Source organism: Acomys russatus, chromosome 11 (assembly GCF_903995435.1).
Source record: "Acomys russatus chromosome 11, mAcoRus1.1, whole genome shotgun sequence".
NCBI classification, from domain to species: domain Eukaryota; kingdom Metazoa; phylum Chordata; class Mammalia; order Rodentia; family Muridae; genus Acomys; species Acomys russatus.
The window spans coordinates 54,948,555-54,968,380 of NC_067147.1; the positions used below are offsets into that span (position 1 = coordinate 54,948,555).

At 45.2% G+C, this 19,826-nt stretch overlaps 1 protein-coding gene across 1 annotated transcript in view; it reads right to left on the reverse strand.

The window, feature by feature from the left end:
- The window catches only part of Trappc10 (trafficking protein particle complex subunit 10), a 55,617-nt gene that overhangs the window by 21,803 nt on the left and 13,988 nt on the right, over positions 1-19,826 (reverse strand). The window contains exons 2-7 of the mRNA XM_051153352.1: positions 19,594-19,675; positions 16,096-16,231; positions 8,313-8,509; positions 7,058-7,253; positions 4,443-4,554; positions 1,432-1,679 (exon numbers count right to left, since the gene is read on the reverse strand). Of these exons, the coding sequence (XP_051009309.1) occupies positions 1,432-1,679; positions 4,443-4,554; positions 7,058-7,253; positions 8,313-8,509; positions 16,096-16,231; positions 19,594-19,675 (971 nt within the window). The remainder of the gene's footprint in view (positions 1-1,431; positions 1,680-4,442; positions 4,555-7,057; positions 7,254-8,312; positions 8,510-16,095; positions 16,232-19,593; positions 19,676-19,826) is intronic.

The window sequence follows — 19,826 nt, forward strand, 5'->3', positions numbered from 1 at the left end:
GCAATGGGAGGGTGTGGGGTGGAGGCAGGGGGATGCTGAGAGCTCACTAACCAGCCACCCTAAGCATAAGGGTGAGTTTATTAATTTATTTTAAAAATTCTTTTAATTGTATTACGTGAATGAGTGATTTGCTTTGTCTGTCTGTATATATATAAGCCACATGTGTGCCTGGTATACAACAAGGCCATAAGAGGGCATCAGATCTCTTGGGACGAGTGTTATAGATGGTTAAGAGCTGCCATGTGGGCGATGAGACTCAAATCTGCATCTTCTGGGAGAGCAGCTAGTGCTTTTGTTCTTTTATTATATTTATTTATTTATTTGCTTATTTATTATGTATACAGTATTCTTCCAGGGTGTACACCTACATGCCAGAAGAGGGTACCAGACCTCATTAGAGATGTTGTGAGCCACCATGTGGTTGCTGGGAATTAAACTCAGGACCTTTGGAAGAGCAGCCAGCGCTCTTAACCTCTAAGCCATCTCTCCAGGCCTCAGGCAGTGCTTTTAACTCAGCCCTCAGCCACTGCCTCTCCCATCCCAAGAGACAGTCTTAAAGGAATATGGTGGAAAGCAATAGGTACTCAACCACAAGCATGCACCCTCCTCACACATGTTCACAAAATGCATAAATTTTTAAAGATTATTTCAGAAACATGTAGGACCTGTCATTTACTATTATGGGGTACACAAAAATGTTACTGCATTATGAAATAGTGTCTTACCAACATTTCAGCTAATGGGGCAAATTAGACCTATGTCCTGAAGCTGAAGCATCTCCCACAGATTCCAGTTTTGCACTATCCTCCAGCTGGCAGCACTATCTGGGAGACTGTGTTACGTTTGGGAGATGAGGTCTAGCTGCTGGAGCAGGTTGCTACAGACACACTCTTGAAGGCTACAGACTGGCCCCCCCCGGTTCTGGCTTGTTCTCTGTTTCCTGGTCCTGAGATGTGAGGAGCCTCAGCACACACTCTCACTGTCAGGATGGAACTGAGAATCTGTAAAGCTGTGAGTCAAGAGCACTTCCTCTGAGCTGATTAGGTCAGTTGCTTCGGGAAACCCACAGCAGGTCATGGGATGACGTGCCCTGGGTGGGGGGACAGTGACTGTTCTATAACAGTATCCTATGGCTCTAGGTGAAACACTTTGGAGGTCTCAACTGAGAAAGGGTACTGTGGATCTGACATTCTATGTATGCGCATGTGAAGTTCCTGGGTGAAGAGGTCACCGAAACACCATCTTACTAAAGTATGCATGATGCCAGGCAGTGAAGATTATTTTAAGATCCCCTAGGTGAATCATTCTCTACGGGATGAGGTTTTCTATCACTACGGGTAACAATTCAAGCCCTCCCCACCACTCACTGGCTTCCTCACACAGACATAAGTTCCCACACTTCCCAGGTAGTGGGGAGAGCGGCCAACTCACTTCCAGGAGCTTCAGCTCCTGCACACAGCTGTGCAGCAGCTCCAGCGCACGCTGAGCCACCTCCCATGGCCGCTGCAGGAAGAGGAGCAAGGTACACTGGCGGGAGAACAGGTAGCTTCGCAGGTCCAGCAGAGTGGCCTCTTGCTTCTGTATCAACTCCCGCTTCTCCATGTCTATGGGCTTGCGGAGCACCAGTCCATTCCAGCTCTTCACCGGCTGGCAGAAAAAAGTCAGCCAGTTGGCACCATCTAAACAAACACACATCATGAAAGACGCTGACTACAGGCGCCTCACCTAACTAAAGCTCCTGCCCAGGACTTCAAGGTCTCATGTAGGAACAAGCAGCTTTCCAAGCAGCTACCATAGGCCACTGCCCCGGCAATCAGCTAGTGTTTTGAGATGGGGTGGCTCCCATAAGCATACGCATTTGGATCATCCTAGCCCTGGCTGGACACAGTTCACAGCACCTGCCATGCCCAGAGGTCCTGTGCAGGTATACAATGAGTAAGGCAGCCACCTTGATGCTCACAGGCTGTAGAGCTGTGGACACCTCAGCTCCATGTCAGTGAGCATAGTGACTTCCTGACCATCCTGGGAGTTGCTGCCTTGCTCACTTCATAGCTCCCCCATCAGCCCCCTGAGAGGAGGTACTAGAGGACATGATAAAGGAACAGGGAGGAAGGTGCAGCAACCAGAGGAAAGACACTTCTTGTCAGCTTCCCAACAAGGTTTCCAAGTCTACAGTACAGCCTTAATACTAAGTATCATCTTAAAACACAAATCTATAATAACAAGTCATTTCATCTGCATAAAAAAAAAATCACTTAACCTCATGGCCACTCCATGCACAGCCTGGTGACTGACGTCACTCAATAGTTGACATGTCAGCCACAGCTTGCGGCCTCCCTGCCCATAACCACTGTAGTCATCTAGCTGGAGTCGCTGCATCAAGCCTGAGTAATGCCACACAGGAAGTTCCCTTTGTCAGGCTGGGTGTTTAATGGTCACTGCCATCTTCTACTCATGCCTCTGGGAAGGTGACACCTCCCGGGGTGGGGGTGGGGTGTCTCAGCCATCCCTCTTCTCAAATGCCCTTCCATGCCCATGCCCACTCCTGCTGCAAATGAAGCTGAGTTCATTCCCATCCCAAGGGCGGCCCATGAGGGCAAGATTCTGCCTTACTCCTAACTGAGTTCAAAGCTGTGCTGGCCCCAGGTGGCCCAGAAGTCCACACTGAAGCAATCTTTTCATTCAACTACATAACTTGGCCTCGGCTTATTTTTAGATTTTAAATTGTCCCACATTTATTTTTAAACTGAGAAAAAAAAAAAAGCCTCAATATTGTGTGAAGTGTAAGAACAATTTTATATTTCAGAGAGGTGTGCATCTTATATGGATACGTAACATAAAAATCAATGTGAGAGGGGCTGAGGAGGTGGCTCAGCAGTTAAGAGCACTGGCTGCTCTTCCAAAGCACTGGGTTCAGTTCTCAGCACCTGCATGGCAGCTCGCAACTGTCTGTAACTCCAGTTCTAGGGGATCTGGCATCTTCACACAGACATACATGTACGAAAAACACCAATGCACATTTTTAAAAAATCCTAAAAAAAAATAGGTGTGAGGAATAGTTTATCTTCCTAATTCCTATAGTTTAATTAGCAAATGTTTCATTTGGTTCTGGACTGTATCTGGATATTAGCAGAGTAAGCTATCCAAACTATTACATAAGGACTGCTCTGGAGCAGAGTCAATGAGTGAGACCCAGCTCAGAACCAGGCCAGGCCCAGGTGTGCCGACTGTCCCAGCAGGTTCTCAACTGGTACCACAGTTCATGGATAACCCTATTCCCTTCAGACACAGGAACAAGGTTCTTAAAAACATGTCTAGCTTAGCCCAGGGGTTGGGTGGGCAATGACAAAACAACCACAGTCTAGCACCAGGGGACATCTGAAAAGACTCTCAGGAGGCAGCTGAGAAACTGGGCATCTGTTAACAAAAACACCTTGGCACTTGACTAGGCAGCTTGGAGAGATTCCATGACAGTGTTAACGAGAAAGAAAGAAAGAAAAATGTCTCAGTAAGGGGCTGGAGAGATAGCTCAGCAGTGAAGAGCACTTGCTACTTTTGCAGACTGAGTTCAGTTCCCAGCACCCACATCAGGTTAGCTCACAACTGCCTGTAACTCCAGTTCCAGGGGCTCCAATGCTTCCTTCTGGCTTTCTTAGGTACCTGCATGTATATGTGCATATACACAAAAACACAGACACATACACATAAATTTAAATTTTTTTCTAAAAGTCTCAACAATATGACAGTGGGTTATTTTTGTTGTTGTTGTTTGTTTTTCTTTTTCTTTTTTGAGACAGGGTTTCACTGTGTAGTCCAGGCTCTCTTTTGTGTATAGGTGGATACCTGTTTGTATGTATACACATGGGTGCATGTACATGTGGAGGACAGAGATCAGTGTTGGGTTTGTAGGGCAGGGCTGTTCACTGACCCCGAGCTTGCTGGCTGGGCAAGACTCAAATCAGGTCCATGTGCTTAACCAGATGTGCATCCTGCACTAGTGCAGTCACTTTACCCATGACCTACTCTCACCTTTCCACTGTTTGCTCTGTATGTGTTTTCATTGTGCTAATTTTGCAATTTTAAGAGAAGAATGTAAAATACTACATAAGCGCTTGAAAGATCAATGGTGCTATTGCAACAGCGCCATAGTGAACCACAGAAGGAACTCTGCGGACCGCAGACGGGGAAGGACATCTACTCTCCAAATCAGAAGCTATAGAACCTGAAAGTAGCTTTGTAAGCGCTTTAACTACTTGAGAATTCTTCTAAAAGTGACAGTGACTAATTCCTAATTATTTCTCATTTTATTTCCAATAGGAATGAGAATACCCCCTTATAATTGCATAAAACAACAATAAATGATTAACTGCAGACCAGACCAGCTGAAATGAAAAGCGGGGAAACTGTTGAGCAGCAGCTTGGTGGCTGAAACGCCTACTCACCGCCAGCTCCAAAGTTGACCACATACTGAGAGAACAGGGCATCCAGCTCGTCGTACTGTACCAGGGCGTCTTCAAACTGCTGCAGCATCTCAAAGACAAAGGCAAGCTCCTCCTATCACCAAAAAGCACCGGTTAGCTCCTAAAGCACATCGGCCATGCAGGACAGACAGTGCTGTGAAAGAGGCTCAGCCAGCGATCACCAAGTCTCCACAACACCACATCAGAACTCACAAAGAAGGATGGAGAACAGAAAGGAGGAGAAAACCAAACCCAGGTCTAGCCTTCCAGCAGCACTGGGCACAGCTGGTCACAGTGGTCTGTACATCCACAGCCCACTTCAGATCTAGCCTCCAGCCTCACCAGCTCTCCAAGTTGCAGCTGGGCCTCGGGGTCCTCACCTGACTGTATCTGGATGATAACATTCCTTGCACAGGGTTTCTGAGCAAGGATTAACTCCTGCCTGCAAATGCAGCACACACACTCCTGGTATAGAAACTAGGCTGTTACCTGGAACCCAGAGGGAAGCTGCAGAGAAGCAGCTGGCTTAGCCTTAGAAGCTCAGGATCCCCTCCAGTTCTGTGTACCGCTGCCTCTGAAAACAATGCTGGATGGTCAGTGTCTCACACAGATACTGATGCATTCTCCTGACTTCTCCCCTCCCAGCTTTTTAAAATCAAGTGCTTTGCAGGCTGAACACTGCAATAAATTAATCTTTTTTCTTTTTTCTTTCTTTTTTTTTTTTTATCAATCTTTTTTCGATTGTGATATTTGTTATTCTTTTCAAAACAGGTTCTCATTTTGTAGCCCAAGCTGGCTTCAAACTTGATCTTCCTGCTTTCAGTCTCTAATACCAGGACTACATGCCTGGCTGGTCTGCATCAATTTAACTATAGAGCAGGGTAAAGTACATTTATACTTTTGTACAAGCAACAACCATAACCTTTCCATCCCCTGAAGCTACAGATCTGTCACTACTACACAACTTGACCTCTATGGCCTTGGTAACGTCTGTTCCCAGCCCATCTGAGAAGTAGGCTACTCCAGGAAATTTGCCTAGGCAGCAGCACGCAATACTGTCCTAGGCAGGCTCCTTTCACTGAGCACAATGTCCTCAAGCCACGGCTTGGCACAGCATTTGTGGGGCTCTTTCCTTATTCACTCCACATTACTTTCTTACTTTTAGACTTAATGAAATGTTGCCAAGAAAACAGTGATTTGCATGGCACTCCTAGCTTCCTGCCACACTAACACGTCATGTAGCGGTAGTGCCATTCTCAAATTCTGAAATCACGGTTTGTACAATACTAGTAACTAGACAGCCTTCCAAGGATTTTAGAAAATCCGTCCACACACCTAGCTCTGATTTTATATATATGGGTGTTTCACCCAAGGAGGCTAGAGAAAAAGGTGTCAGTTTCTCCTTGGAGGCGGAGTTACAGACAGTGTGAGCTGCCATGTTGATGGTGAAACCAAACCCAGGTCCTCTGCAAGAGCAGCCACTGCTCTTAACTGCTAAGCCGTCTCCCCAGACCCTATCTTAACTCTTCATTCATCCATCAATCCACCCACTCTTCTACCTATCTGCTCATCTATTTATCCACTCACCTATGCATGCGTGCAGCCACCCCCATCCCTCCACCTGCCTACGCAGCCCTGGTAGCCATGCACCTTTCCACCCATCTATCCATCCCCCGCCCCCATGTACCCATCCATCATGTCCAGGTTCAAGATGATCTCCACCCTAATCCAGCATTTGACTTCAGCTGGCCATTCCCTTCCTTGTCTGTAATTCCCAGACTAAGCTTACTAGGCTTCAAAGCAAGGAGATAGGGCCGTTAGAAAGGTGTGCAACCACACAGAGAGTGATGAACACACTCTAATCTCCTCACCTGGACCAAGCCCTCCTGATATCCCTTAGGCAGATGCTTCAGAATAAGAGATAAAATCAAAATTCTAATCAAAATGAGTCTTCCACTTATTCAAAATATGTCAATTCTTCAGTAATGAACACTTGACTGATAGGTAAACATGAAGCTTATGATTTTCCAGTTAAAAGATGGTGTGGGGGGGGGGGACAGGTAACCCTGAAAGCAAGACTCCTGCCCTTGCATTACTACTGTTCTACATCATATGAACCCCACAGCCACACTTCTTCTGTGCACCCAGGAATTTCCTCTTCAAAAACAAAAGGCTGATTGTAAACAACAATTTCAAAAGCTTAAATAATCTGGTGAATTCCAGTAGAGAAGCAGCTTAACATCCTCCATTCTTGGGAGCCATGGCATGTCCCCAGAAAGTCATCCCTCAACCCCAGCGTCTGGACAACGATAAGCCAGCATGGCCACATCAGTCAGTCCCCAGTGCTGGCACCTCTGCCTAACCCACAGCTGACTTCTGAAGTCCCTGTGTCCAAGCAAAACCAAGGTGAGGCCAAGGACCAGACTAGGTGGGGCAGTGCTGGGCTTCAAGGCAGCAAGAGACCCACAGAGACCATGGTCATCTTCCACTTACAGCAGAGGAATGGGACAGCCACTCTGGCAGCTACATGGTTGGCTCTGAAAGTCAGTAGAAACTAGCCTGAGAGCTGCCTCATCCAGTCAGAAAGAGGCCAGTACCTGAACCATGAAGTATTCACAGAAGCTCCAGCCTGGCTCTGTCCTCTTTTCCCTCAAGGTCCGCATGTCGTCCTCAAACTTGCCAAGGTTTTTGGTAAAAGACATAAGCAGCAGAGTCCTGAGTTTGGTCAGGAAGGCATTCCAGGATTCCTGAGTTCGAGAAGAGTCCTTCAAGGGGTCAGAGAGGACAACACACCTGCAAAGACATGAAAGGCAGTCTGGGGAAACCTTGGGGCACAAACCACCTGCCCTGCTGAGCCTTCCTCCCAGATTCCAACTGCCTCTCCTGCTTTCTGTCAGTGAAAACCGTCAGGGAGGGCCCACAGTTCACTGCTGCTTGGGCGGGAAGCATGGCAAAAGTCTCCAGGAAAGTCTGTAGCAGAATGGACAGGAGTCAGAGAGGGACTAAAATGGAGTGAACCTGCAGGGTTGGTTGTGGTACGGGAGCCACACCACCCTCAGCTCCAAACCCTATTCTCACAGGCCGCACAAACTCTACCAGCTCCTTATGCTGACAGAATGGAACTAAGATACTTCTGCTCGGCACGGGAGGACCAGGGCCCAATCGCAACAACTGGCTTCAACTCCTCTCACTCAGTCTGGGTCACCAAGCATGCCATGATCTGCTCTTTCCTCCAGCACACTCTTGCTATCTGACATCTCTCCACACTAACCCACTCCACTGATGACTGCAGTACATCCTGGGAGGCCCCTGCAACGAGCCCTGGCCCTCCCCATATACGCTTCTACCACCGCACTACAACTCTGCAAAGACAACATTAAGAAACAGGACAAATACAGATGACAGGCAGGTGTGACGCAATATAGTTGCAAGGAGACTGTGCCCATGATGCAAATAAATCTAAATTCAGCAATGATTTTAAAATCTTGATGCAATGTCCATCAACAGTTCTCCTTAACAAGTATTTTATTAAGCTGCTAACAAACAGCAAGATGAACCAATTCTATGCTCCAACATGTCCAGGATTAGCAAGTAGACTATAAAGAAAGAAATACGTGTCCCACCAGTAAAAAGCAGTTTAGGGAATTCTAAACTATTCAAGGACTGCTCTCCCCAGGGCTACTTGGCCCAGAAGCCTTTCCACCTAGGCTGCACACTTGGAGATGACCTGCTAGGCCAGAACTGCAGAGGATGGTTTTTGGTGAGGGGGTCCAGCACCGCTCTGTAGCTTTCTAGACTGGCTGAGTCAACTGTCACTGACATCAAAATGGGTAAAACGCAAGACACACTTACCGGTCACTCTGTTTATTACAGAAGTCATTCCTTATTTTGTCCACAATAGAAGTTCGGGGAAGAATGTTGGTTTTGTTTTTTTTCTTGGCATCATTTTCAACTACCACTATTAACCAGTCCACAGAGCTATGAGCTTTCAGAACATTCTGCCACTTGGTGAGGTCATCTTTCACCGTAGCTTTGTACACTTCAGTATCCTAGAAATAAATAAGTCACGGTAAAGGGGAGCCTCCCAGTGCCCTTCGTTTCTAGGCCCAGAGTGTCAATATCACAGAGGCACTAGCCACAGCATGCTAACACACAGGGGCAGCCAGAGAGTGACCAGGAGTGGGGAGAAGCCCAGAGCCTGACTGAGCCTGATTGCCATGCTCAGTTTCATGTCTGTCTCAGCCCCAGCACATTCTGGCACCCCAAACACATAAGCTGCAGCACCAAGGACTAGAGAGCTGAGGCGGTCACCCAGGGTGACACTGCCCATAAGCTGAGGACAAACTTCAGTGACGGTTCTGTGCCCAAGGCCCACAAGGCTGACACTGTCACGAGTCAGCCAGGAGCTTGGCCTCCCAACAGCTGCCCTATAGCCCTCAGCCCTCTGGAAGCCCTAGGGTCCTGGCCAACCTCAATGCCCTTGAATTCTCCACATAAGCCATGAGAGAAGACCACTTCAGCTCCTTCATGCTGTCCCAGCTCACAGGAGCTGGCAGGAAGCTGCTTAACTCAAGCTCAGTTCCACTTCTCTCTCCTAGGGCTGACCCAAGTGGTCAGAGAGCACCCCTCCCCTCCCCACAGAGCCATGGCCAGAGAAAGCTCCACTTCCTAGTGAAGCCAAGAAGCCACAGCACAGATATCCTCTTGCTGGCTGCTCTTCCTCACCAGCACACCTATGTACCACACTTACAATTACATTTATACTTAGAAAAATCTAAAAGCAAGGCACAAGGACTGGGGCTGGCTTTGAAGCGCTTGTCTAGCATATGCCTTGAGTTCAATAACAACAAAAGATACTTTAAAAAAAAAAGATTTTGTTTATTATGTATACAGTGCTCTGCCTGCATGTACATCTGAACACCAGAAGAGGGCACCAGATGTCATTAGAGATGGTTGTGAGCCACCATGTGGTTGCTGGGAATTGAACTCAGGACCTCTGGAAGAACAGCCAGTGCTCTTAACCTCTGAGCCATCTCTCCAGCCCCCAACAAAAAATACTTAACACAATTCAAAATGTTGAGTTAACACTTTTAGATACAGCTATTGTTTAAATATATACACACCTTTTAAGTGAATATAATTTATTTGCTTTTATTTTATATGAATGGATGAATGTTTTGTCTACATGTTTGCCTGTGCACTACAAATATGTCTGGTACCCATGGAGACCAGAAGAGAGAGTCAGATGCCTTGGCACTGAAGTTACAGATGGTCAGAAGCTACCTTGTTGGTGCTGGGATCCAGAAGAGCAGCCAGTGCTTTATGGCTGAGCCTTCTCTACAGGCCCTCCCTCTCCTCTAACAGTTCCTCCTCATTGTCTCACTCCAGTGCTCTTTGGATTTTCAGTCATTCTTAATGCTGATGCAGACACCTGTTGATTTTATTGTTCCACCATAAAGCATCTTCAGGAAGCTCTGAGAAAGGAGCTAGAGAGACAGCCCAGGGAGTAAGAGCACTTACTGTTCTTGTAGAATACCTGGGCTTACTTCCCAGCACCCACATGGCAGCTCACAACCTCCTGAAACTCCAGGGGAACCCGTGCTTCTTCTGACCTGGGCAGGCTCCTGCACACAGGAGCTGCACATACATACACCAACACATACACACAGAATGAAACAAAGTAAAGAAGCAGCAGCTCTGGAAAGAAAAAGACAGGCAGCTGTCAAACTATATCTCCCCACCCTGTAAAAACAGCCTTCAAAATGAAGGTAAGAGAATTACTTTCTCAAGCCAGACACGGTGGCACATGCCTTTAATTCTAGCACTCAGGAGGCAGAGGCAGGTGGATCGCTGTGAGTTTGAGAACAGCTTGGTCTACAAAGTAAGTCCAGGACAGCCAAGGCTACACAGAGAGACCCTATCTCAAAAAAAATAAATAAATAAAATAAAACAAAACAAAACAACAAAAAAAAGATAATTACTTTTTTATACATGAAAGCTGAAAGAACTGACCACACAGGGATCTGCAGTGTGGAAAAACAGTTGAAGTAACCCTCCAGTCAGAGAAAATTAACCAACCAACGCCACAGCTACTAAGAGCACCCATTGGAAACCAGTCTGGGAAAGGTGAAGGGCGACTCCTTGTTTTAAGCACTCTGGACTATGTAAAATGGAACAAAGCACTGTGAGGTCCCCAGGAAGCAGGGGCCAGGACAGGATTAGGAGCCCTGGTCTACCTACAGCTCTCCCTCCAAGACTAGACTAAAGGAAGGCTTTGAAGTCAGTGCTACCATCTGCCAGCTTGCTCCTGACAACCTCTTATAATAAGCAATCAAGATTCAGGTGGAAATGGTACTACTTGCACCAACACTGACAGCCAGAGTTGGATCCCTAGGACCCACATGGTGACATGAGAGAACCAATGCCCAAAAGAGGGAGGGAGGGTGGGAACAGGAAGATGCAAATGGGGGATAACAATAGGGATGTAATTTGAATAAATTATAATATTTTGTAAGTTGAAAAAAAAATCCAGATCTTAACAGAGGAAAGTCCCTGGCACGCAGAAAAGAGCATGTGGGGCAGGGCATACGGAAATAAGCATTTCCAGAAAACACAACTTACACACTTGACATACAGAAGAGAAAAATGTGTATCAGCAAAGGTTTATTTTTAAAAGAACAGACTATACCATATGTAAGAGAAGACTGACTCTGACCCACAGCAGACGGCAGTCAACAGGGCTGAAGCACCCACACTGGTGTACACACAGGACATGGCTTAAATAGAGTGGAGGTTTCTAATAACTGGAGAGAGAGAGACTATTAGGAAAATGGCGCCATGCAATTTGCTGTCATTTAGACATTTGTAAGTCTATTTGTGGTCCATTTAGTCCTACAGCTCCCACCTGCAGAAAGACAACTTGCAGCTTCCAGACCAAACATGTGACAAGATACAGAGTTACCAAAGGAAATTAAAGGAAGATCAATTCTTATTTCAGACACAAACCGTTCCTGAGTAGGATACACTATCTAGAAACCATTTTTGGCAAACTACACGCTTCACCCCATAAAAATGAAGCTAGCTAGAGATACATGTGCCTGACACTGCCAACATACCTATCAAGGAGCATGCCAGGGGATCAGAGACACGCCACCACCAGACCACACAAAGACAGGATACAAGCCACAGTGCAAAGGAGCCTGCATCATACAGAAGAAGACAACTCTAATGGACCCACATTTTAACATCACAATCTGAAAAATGGAGTCACAGAGAAAAATGAAGTGACACAAAGCAGAAATAGTATAAACAATTCTTTGTGAACAAAACACAATTAAACTAGCAAAACTTAACTGTTTGTAGAAATTGAAAAAACACTTTCTAAGTAACCCTAGAAAAAGCTAGGTGTGATGGCCCTCAGCTTTAAACCTAGCACTCAGGAGACAGCAGGAGAGGATCTCTGTGAGTTCAAAGCCAGCTTGATCTATATAGCAACTTTCAGGCCAGCCAGGGTTACACACTTTTAGACTCTGGTTTTTCAAAGGAAGGAAGGAAGGAAGGAAGGAAAGGAAGGTAGGAAGGTAGGTAGGAAGAACAGATGGACAGAAGCGTGAGAATGATTTACCAGGCTGGGAGACAGTTCAATGGTACAGCACTTGCCTATAATGTGTAAGGAGGCCCAATACCCCACACACAAAATAATAATAATAACAATGTCTGAAAAACAAGACACTAAGATATATTTAAAGTAATAACCAGAGGAAAATTCAAAACTTTAAAGATCAGCTGTCAATAAAAATTTAAGAATAAAAGATATACATTCAGAAATGTAAAAAAAAAAAAATGAACAGAACAAATTATATGAAAATGGAAGCAGAAATGAATGTGGTAGAAAACAGATTAATGGTAAATCTGACTAATAAATTGAAATTGTGGATCTCTGACAAACTAATCTAATCAAGGAAAGAACGCAGACACGCAGAATAAGAGCTGAGGACAGGGAGTCCAAGCCAGGACAGACCACTTGATGCAGCTCAGTAGAAACAATGTTAAAACTAACTAAGACTTACTAAGATTTGTGCAAACTATCAAAATTAGCAGATGGCTGAAACAGACCTGTTTCATGGAAGGGAACCAGGAAGTTTCCAAGGAAGCACTCCCAGGAGACCTCACAGTCTCACAGGATACTCAAACCTCACAGCCAGCAGCTCCAATGCAACATAAATGGTTTCAGAAAGAGAAAATAAAAGGAAACTTCCAAATTCCTTTTATGACTCAAAGATTATATTGAGAGGCCAGAGAGGGGGCTCAGAGAAGACCTGGGTTGGTTTCCCAGAACCCACATGGCAACTCACAGCTATCCTTAACTCAAGTTCAAGTCACCCAATGCCCACTCTTCCTGTCCTCAGTGGGCACCAAGCATGCATGTGGTATACATACATACAGGCAAAACACTCAAACACATAAAATAAAAATAATGGTACCAATACTTAAGTCTCATAAAGATATCACAAAAGTTACAGACCAATCTCGTGTGAGCAGAGAGAAGAAAATCCCAAGGACTGCCCAGTATCATGCTGAGAAAACAAGGCTGAGCGAGAGGGCCCCACAGCAGGACTGCAGGTCTGTTTGATGGGAAACCACTACTAGAGCACAACGTGCTCAGAGACACACGCTGGAAATTGTGACGTTACTTCTTCCACGTCTAAAATGCCTTTAGGAAAAATCAACTTGCATTCCTAGTGTAAAATCTTGAGAAAAATGGGATTGGATGCTGTTTCCTTCATGCTAACCATGTGCCCCAACCCTATTAATGGAGAAAGGCTAGGGACAGCCCACAAAGAAGGTCAGGATGAGAGCAAAGGTGGCCATGACCTCTTAACACCAGAGAAAACCATTCTACCAGTTAAGAACTGAAAAAGGAGAAGGTACGCTCCCCCGCCCCACACACACACGAACACACTAATATAAAAACACATGAAATGAAAGCACCACTCACAAAAAAAAAAAAAAAAAAACCCAGTACTGTACTTGGGCTGGGATGCATGCAAAGCCCTGGATCTGATTTCCAGCACTACAAAAAACAAATAAAAATAAGTCTGACATTGCAGATGAAGGGTTATATTGTTTTAAAATTACATGTATTATCAATAGGCCTGGCTAGCAATCAATTAAGACACAGACACTTGTTATATTTTAAAATAGCCCTAGTTAACCTGGGGCAGGAATCACATACCTGCCCCAATCCCATGCCATCTGTTTTTAATAACTATTATCAAGTTATCCCCCATCCATAATCCCTAATACTTGTTAATGTTCTTTATCTGGGCTGTGGATTCTCCATCCACACAGGCCATGTGTTTCTCCTCCATCTAACCCATGGCTGCCTTCTTCTCTTCCCTTTAGGTCTCCTTTCTCCTTTCTCCTCTTTTTTTCTTTCCCTTTGTGGTGGTCTCTCTTCTTCTCAGAATTCCTCTCCCTCCTAGCCCCACCTATCTCTTTTGCCCTGCCCAGGTGGGATGGCTTTTTATTAAGCAAAAGGTAAGTCACAGAGACAGTAAGCAGTAATTGGCATCAAAATACAGACCATCTCCCAACATCTCCCCTTTTCTGTCTAAATAAAAAAGCCCATTTTTTTTATCCAGTAAGTATAATTATGAAAAATTATAAAAACCAATAGGTAAGACTTACACATATAATTTTTAATCAAAATGTATTTGGCAACCTTGTAGAAAATATTATCTATTTTATTTGGTAAATCTAAAGTTTTGAACCTAAATCAACATTTATTAAAGCTTAAATCTATCAAGCTAAAAGTATCTATTTAGACTTAAAAAGTATCTTTTTAACTTTAAAAAAAAACCGAAGCTTAATTTTAAAATTGACTATCTAGTCTTTAACCCCATCAGAGACTTGAGAAGGAATAAATTTAACTACCTGAGTAAAAGGAAGTGTAAGTTAACAGTTTTTAAAATGAAAAAATGACAGAGACAGTTTACTGCCTGAACAGACTCACCCAAAACTCTCTATAACGTTGGAGTATCATCTTTAGCCTTCTGGCCCAGTATATCTGACAGACGTATTCGTGAAGTAGGAACCATTGAGGACTTGTTTACCCTGTCTTGGCAGAGTCTGGCCATCAACTCTGCCTGTATCCAAGCTTGTCCATTTTTAGGCAGAATTTTGTCTTTGAGAGAAATGAGGGCATTTTTGTCCAGTGGCTGTTTTGTCAAATTCAAAGCCATCTCCACAAGGAGGTTTTTTTAATGTTTATCATCTTTTTTTATGGAGGCTGGGTGTTGCCAGGAGTTAACCTGTTTTATTGTCAAAGAATCTTTAAAATAATAAAAATATTTTCAAATGTCGTATTTCGCAGGTCTGAGGTTTTTGAAAACCTTACTTAACTATTTTATCATCTCTATCTATAGGATCAGATCTGTTATACATAGCATGTGTATTTGTATACTTGACATGACTATGAATTAATCAACAATTGACTTGTATTACTTAATTGTCCTAAGCAGCCTACACTAACACCATCAGACTACTGGAAGTAAACTATGTACTAATTGAGTTGTATATGTACAATACTTTATATTAGAGTAGAAATATAATGTGTGAAGATAATATTAAATTTGTATAAAAATTAAACTTATTTTGTAACAATATACAAAATTTTATATCAATGAGTTAAAATTAACCTTTGTGAGTAAATATTAAAGCCTTAAGTTGAGAAGTAGATTCAATAATCTACTTTTTGTCCTATCATCCCTACATATCTCTATACTCCCCCTCCCAACAGGGTTACAGAGAGAAGAGTTTATAGGGTATGCATGGCATGGCCATCCTACTGTTGAGGCGGCTTCCCACTACACCTGGGGTTTGAACTTAGGGAGGGTCCCCAGGGTCCTATCAGGTCTATACTATATATGTAGCTAGTAATATATCTGCTTTCCTTCTCAAACTCTGAAACATGCCAGGTAGAGTCCCTGTGTGACCATCTTCAGTAAGAACCATACATGGCCTGTCTCTAGTGAGCTTGCCTGGTAGACAGCATCTTGTCTCCCATGTCCTGTGACTTCCTGAGAAACAATGCACGGAGCCAAGTGCAGGAGCAACCAGGCACAGGCCTCCAGAGTCCTGTCTCATTCAAGTTGCAAAAACACTGCTGCAGCCTCAAAATCCCAGAGGAAATGACTTCTGTACTTCACACACTGCTAAGTGCTTATTTTATTACTTAGGCCGGAAGAAATAACCCTCAGAACTTCCCTTTTGTTCGTGGCAGGAGAATCCTATGTGGGTTCCTGAATACACAATTACAAAACACAAGTGAAAGCTATAATGCCAAGCAGAGTAAAGAACGGGGCCTACCAAGCGGAGAACGTCCTGAAGTGGGAAAAAAGGGGTCATGACAACACAAGGTGAACAAGTTCAAGCTGACAACACATGGCCACCAGAACCATGCTAGGATTCCCCAGGAAAGCCACACTTAGGTGACTTGGAAACCTGGGCCCCAACACCACCTGCCAGGCAGAGGAACCCAGACAACAAAACACCAAGGAGAGCACAGTCCCACACACTAGATCACGAGGCTGCATTCCCACTGCGACAGGCTTTCTGCCCAGCCAGTACTCACGCAGCACTCCGTCCAGTAGATGTGAAGGAAGGGGAAGGTGAGCAGGGCTTTGTTTCCTTCTTTGGGCAGCAGCTCCTCCTTGAACTGAACAAAGTTGGATTCCAGGTGAATCATCTTTGGAGCCCGGCCATATGACCTAAAACAGTTTTTAAAAGTTACCGAGAAAACAACTGAACAGCACAGAGTGGAAAGGAGGGCTGTGACAATACAGAATTCATTCATTTCTAGGATTTCAAAACCATGTAATCTTGAGTTAAAACTGGCCCGAAACCCTGCATGGGCTATTACAAACAGCTCTCACACTGAGGCTCTCTCCAAAAGGCCTTTCGTTTATTCAAAGGCACAGCAGCTCAAGGGCCAACCTGAGCAAGGCTGCCATGGACTCGTGAGAACAGTCTCCTTGCAGGGAAACCTACCCTGAACTCACTCTAAAAGGTGAAACTTGTGTCCCAGGTGTCAAAAGTACAGAAGTTATTTACACTCTCAGAGCCCTAATGCTTTTGTGACCTTCTGAATTTTTGGTGGAAAAGAACTGATTTTGTTTGCTGAGCTCAAATTAAAGATTGGCACAAGCCTCCCTTCCCACCCAAAGAAGCAGCCACAGACCCCATAAGCCACCTGCAGCTCATCCACACACAGGGAGTCCCTGCTGCTTTCTGTACATATCTCTCCCATGGTGCTCTGTGTTTAACAAACTGAGGCTGTCTACATTAACCCTGATTGGTCACACTCACACTAGGCTTTCTATTGGCAAGCTCTCTACTGCCTGTCTTCTGTGAGTAATCAAATTTCCTTTTTGTATTGTTTTGTTCTGTTGGCTTCAAAGTTTACGATCTCTTTCCATTCTGCTATTGATTTCATTTTTACCTTGAAATCCTCTGAGCTGCATACATCACACCTAGTTAAGTGCAAACCTTTTATTCAAAGACTGAAGCTCTGCTGGGATTCCTCCCTCAGTTACACCCAGAGAGGCTGCCACTGCTTCCGGTCTCTTGGCAGTCTAGAGGCACTTCTGCTTCCTGCAGGCTTCTGACCAAATCCAGCAGGCTTCACACGGCGGCCCAGAGGCCCAGGAGCCCAGAACTCTGACTGTGCTGACTCTTGTTTGCTGCCTGGACTTGGAGCCCTAGAGCTCTGTTCTGAAGGAATCTCCAGGCTTCAACAGAGGTAGCCAGGAGCCCTTGGCACTGTACAGAGGAGGTGGGACCCCTGGGTATGAGTTCCTTGTCTACACCTCTGCCAACCTCCTTACCAAACCTGCTCGCTCCCTCGCCTTCCAAGTTCTACACTTTGTCACTTGTCCTAGACTTGTCTTTCTGATAAAACAGGTAGATTCAGTGTTCTTGGAGTTTCTTTCTCAACCTCCCCGTCCTTCTTTCTTCTCCCCAACTATGTCCACACTCTGCAGCTACTTTCTCCGCTGCTGTTCTCCAAAGCTCCTGTGTGGAGACTTAGTCCAGACTTCACTGGTGTTGAGACAGCCCTCTGTGACACAGCACATGTAATAGTCCCATTTCAGAAATAGAGTAGGCTGCCACTGTGGAACAGGGTCATACTTCTGCAGTCAAGGCCCCATCAGAAGCTATCCTGCAGTCTCAGACTTCCTGGCCTCCAGAAGCACACGTCAAATAAATTTTTGTCGTGTAAATACCTCAGCCTGTAGTGCTCTTTAAAAGCCCCGGTCCTGGGAATGTTTGCTAGTCAGTCCTTCACATTCACTGACTGGGCTGCATGTTGTTTCTCTATTTTGTTTCCCCCATAATCTCCTCCTCTGCTTCATGAGCACATTTCTTGTTGCTGTCTTTAGGGAGGGTTGTAACATGCTTATCTGCCGTCCTTTCCAGGTCTCACTGTTTCCGCGGGGATTAAGGCCCTGCCCCAGGCCATCTGCTCGGCTGCTTTCTTCCTTTAACAGCATTACTTCTCTTCAACTGTTGAATAAATGTCTCAAAGCGCTCTCTCCAGCACTGAGTATTTGTTATATTATTAGTGGCTAAACAAGACACTACACTAGGCACAGAAATACTAGACACGCACTAGAGAGGCCGGAAAGGACACCTCATCATACCAGCCTTTCCTGTCAGTAGGCCAGGAAGGCCACACCAGCCTTTTCCCATCAGTGGGGCAGAGTGGGTAGTTTGACAGCAGAAGACCACAGGAATCAGAATCACACCGATGGGAAACTTCAAGTACTCTGAATCAGGTCACCTGGACCTGCCAGTCACAATCCACACATTTTGCACAAGTTTTATCTAGTTTATCAGCACAACTTCCCAATCGATGATTTTGTTTGGGCAAGTCACTAGACAACTCCTATCTGTCTGTCTGTCTGTCCGCCCCCACCCCCCCCACACACACACAGGTAGGGATGGGTAAAACAGGGCAACTAGAGGAGTAGCTTTGACTGGCCTCCTGATTTCATTTTTCATGCTAATTTCCAAGTAAGATCTTTCTCTGCGGAGACACACCTGTAATCTCAGCACCTGGGCACAAGAACCAGAGGACTATCACAGGCTAAGGCCAACACGGCCTACATAGTGAGCTCCAGACCATCCAAAAGTAAACAATGAGAATGTGTAGAGGGGAAAAAAAGAGGCTATGGGGACATAAAGGGCCCAGATGGAGAGAGGCTCTGGTAACACGGCTGTATCCCACATCTTCTACCTGCAGATGCAAAGAGTACTGCTTCCTCTGTAAGGACCCCATACTTTCAAGTCACTGATTAACAAGGAAAAAAAAATCATCATCATTTCTACAAAATAGAACTCTAACTCAAAAATCTGTAGTCTACTATCTGAAACAGCAGCAGCAAATCCTGTCCAGGGCAAGTCAGGTAGCAGGCCAGGTATCTCCTGTACTCGAGTGTCTCTGACAGGAGAATCACAAGGCCTGTCTAGGCTACAAGTTCAAGGTGACCCTGGGAAACTCAGCGAGATGCTGTTTCAAAATATAAAGTAAAAAGAGGCTCAGATGCAGCTCAGCAGAAGAGGTGAAGTCCTCAGACTGGGTACTTAACCTGGGAGCCCCTGACCCTGAGGAAGTTAGGGGTAAACAGGTGGGGTATGAGGCTGGCCTGGGAAGATACAGGTGTGACCTCACACTGGTGCACGCGCGCGCGCGCGCGCGCGCACACACACACACACACACACACACACACACACACACACACACACCAAGAGACAGTAGAGGTCCAGCCTGTAACTCCATGGTACTACTCATTAAGTGGAGGCAGGAGGCAGGAGCAATGCAAGCTTAAGACCAGCCTGGGCTACAAAGCAAGTTCTAGGCCAGCATGAACTATGTAACAAAATTCTTTCTCAAAAGAAAAAAGTTCACAATGAGGTTAGGAAAGCAAAGGCCTGATCCAATCCCCAGCACCAGGAACACAGAAACTAAGCCAGAGTGGTTCAGGGAGGCCACTCTGTTCACTAGCCTGTGCTTCAGAACAGAGGCGTTCCCTGTGTCTCCAGCACCCGAGCTACAGAAAGAGTCCAGTACCTTCTCCATTCCATCGGTTCTCTTGGAAGCTGCTGGGAAAGTGTCGGATAAATAGAGGTAAATAAGTTCTGATCTCCAGCACCTACAACAGGAACAAAGAGAAACCATGTTGTTTTAAGATAAATACAGGCAAAATATACTTTATAGTTTATGATGCTGATGTTCTTAGGCAGTTTTATACTCGATAGAGTAGACAGAAAAGAAAGGCTGTTTTGAGCCTAAAATAAGTGACT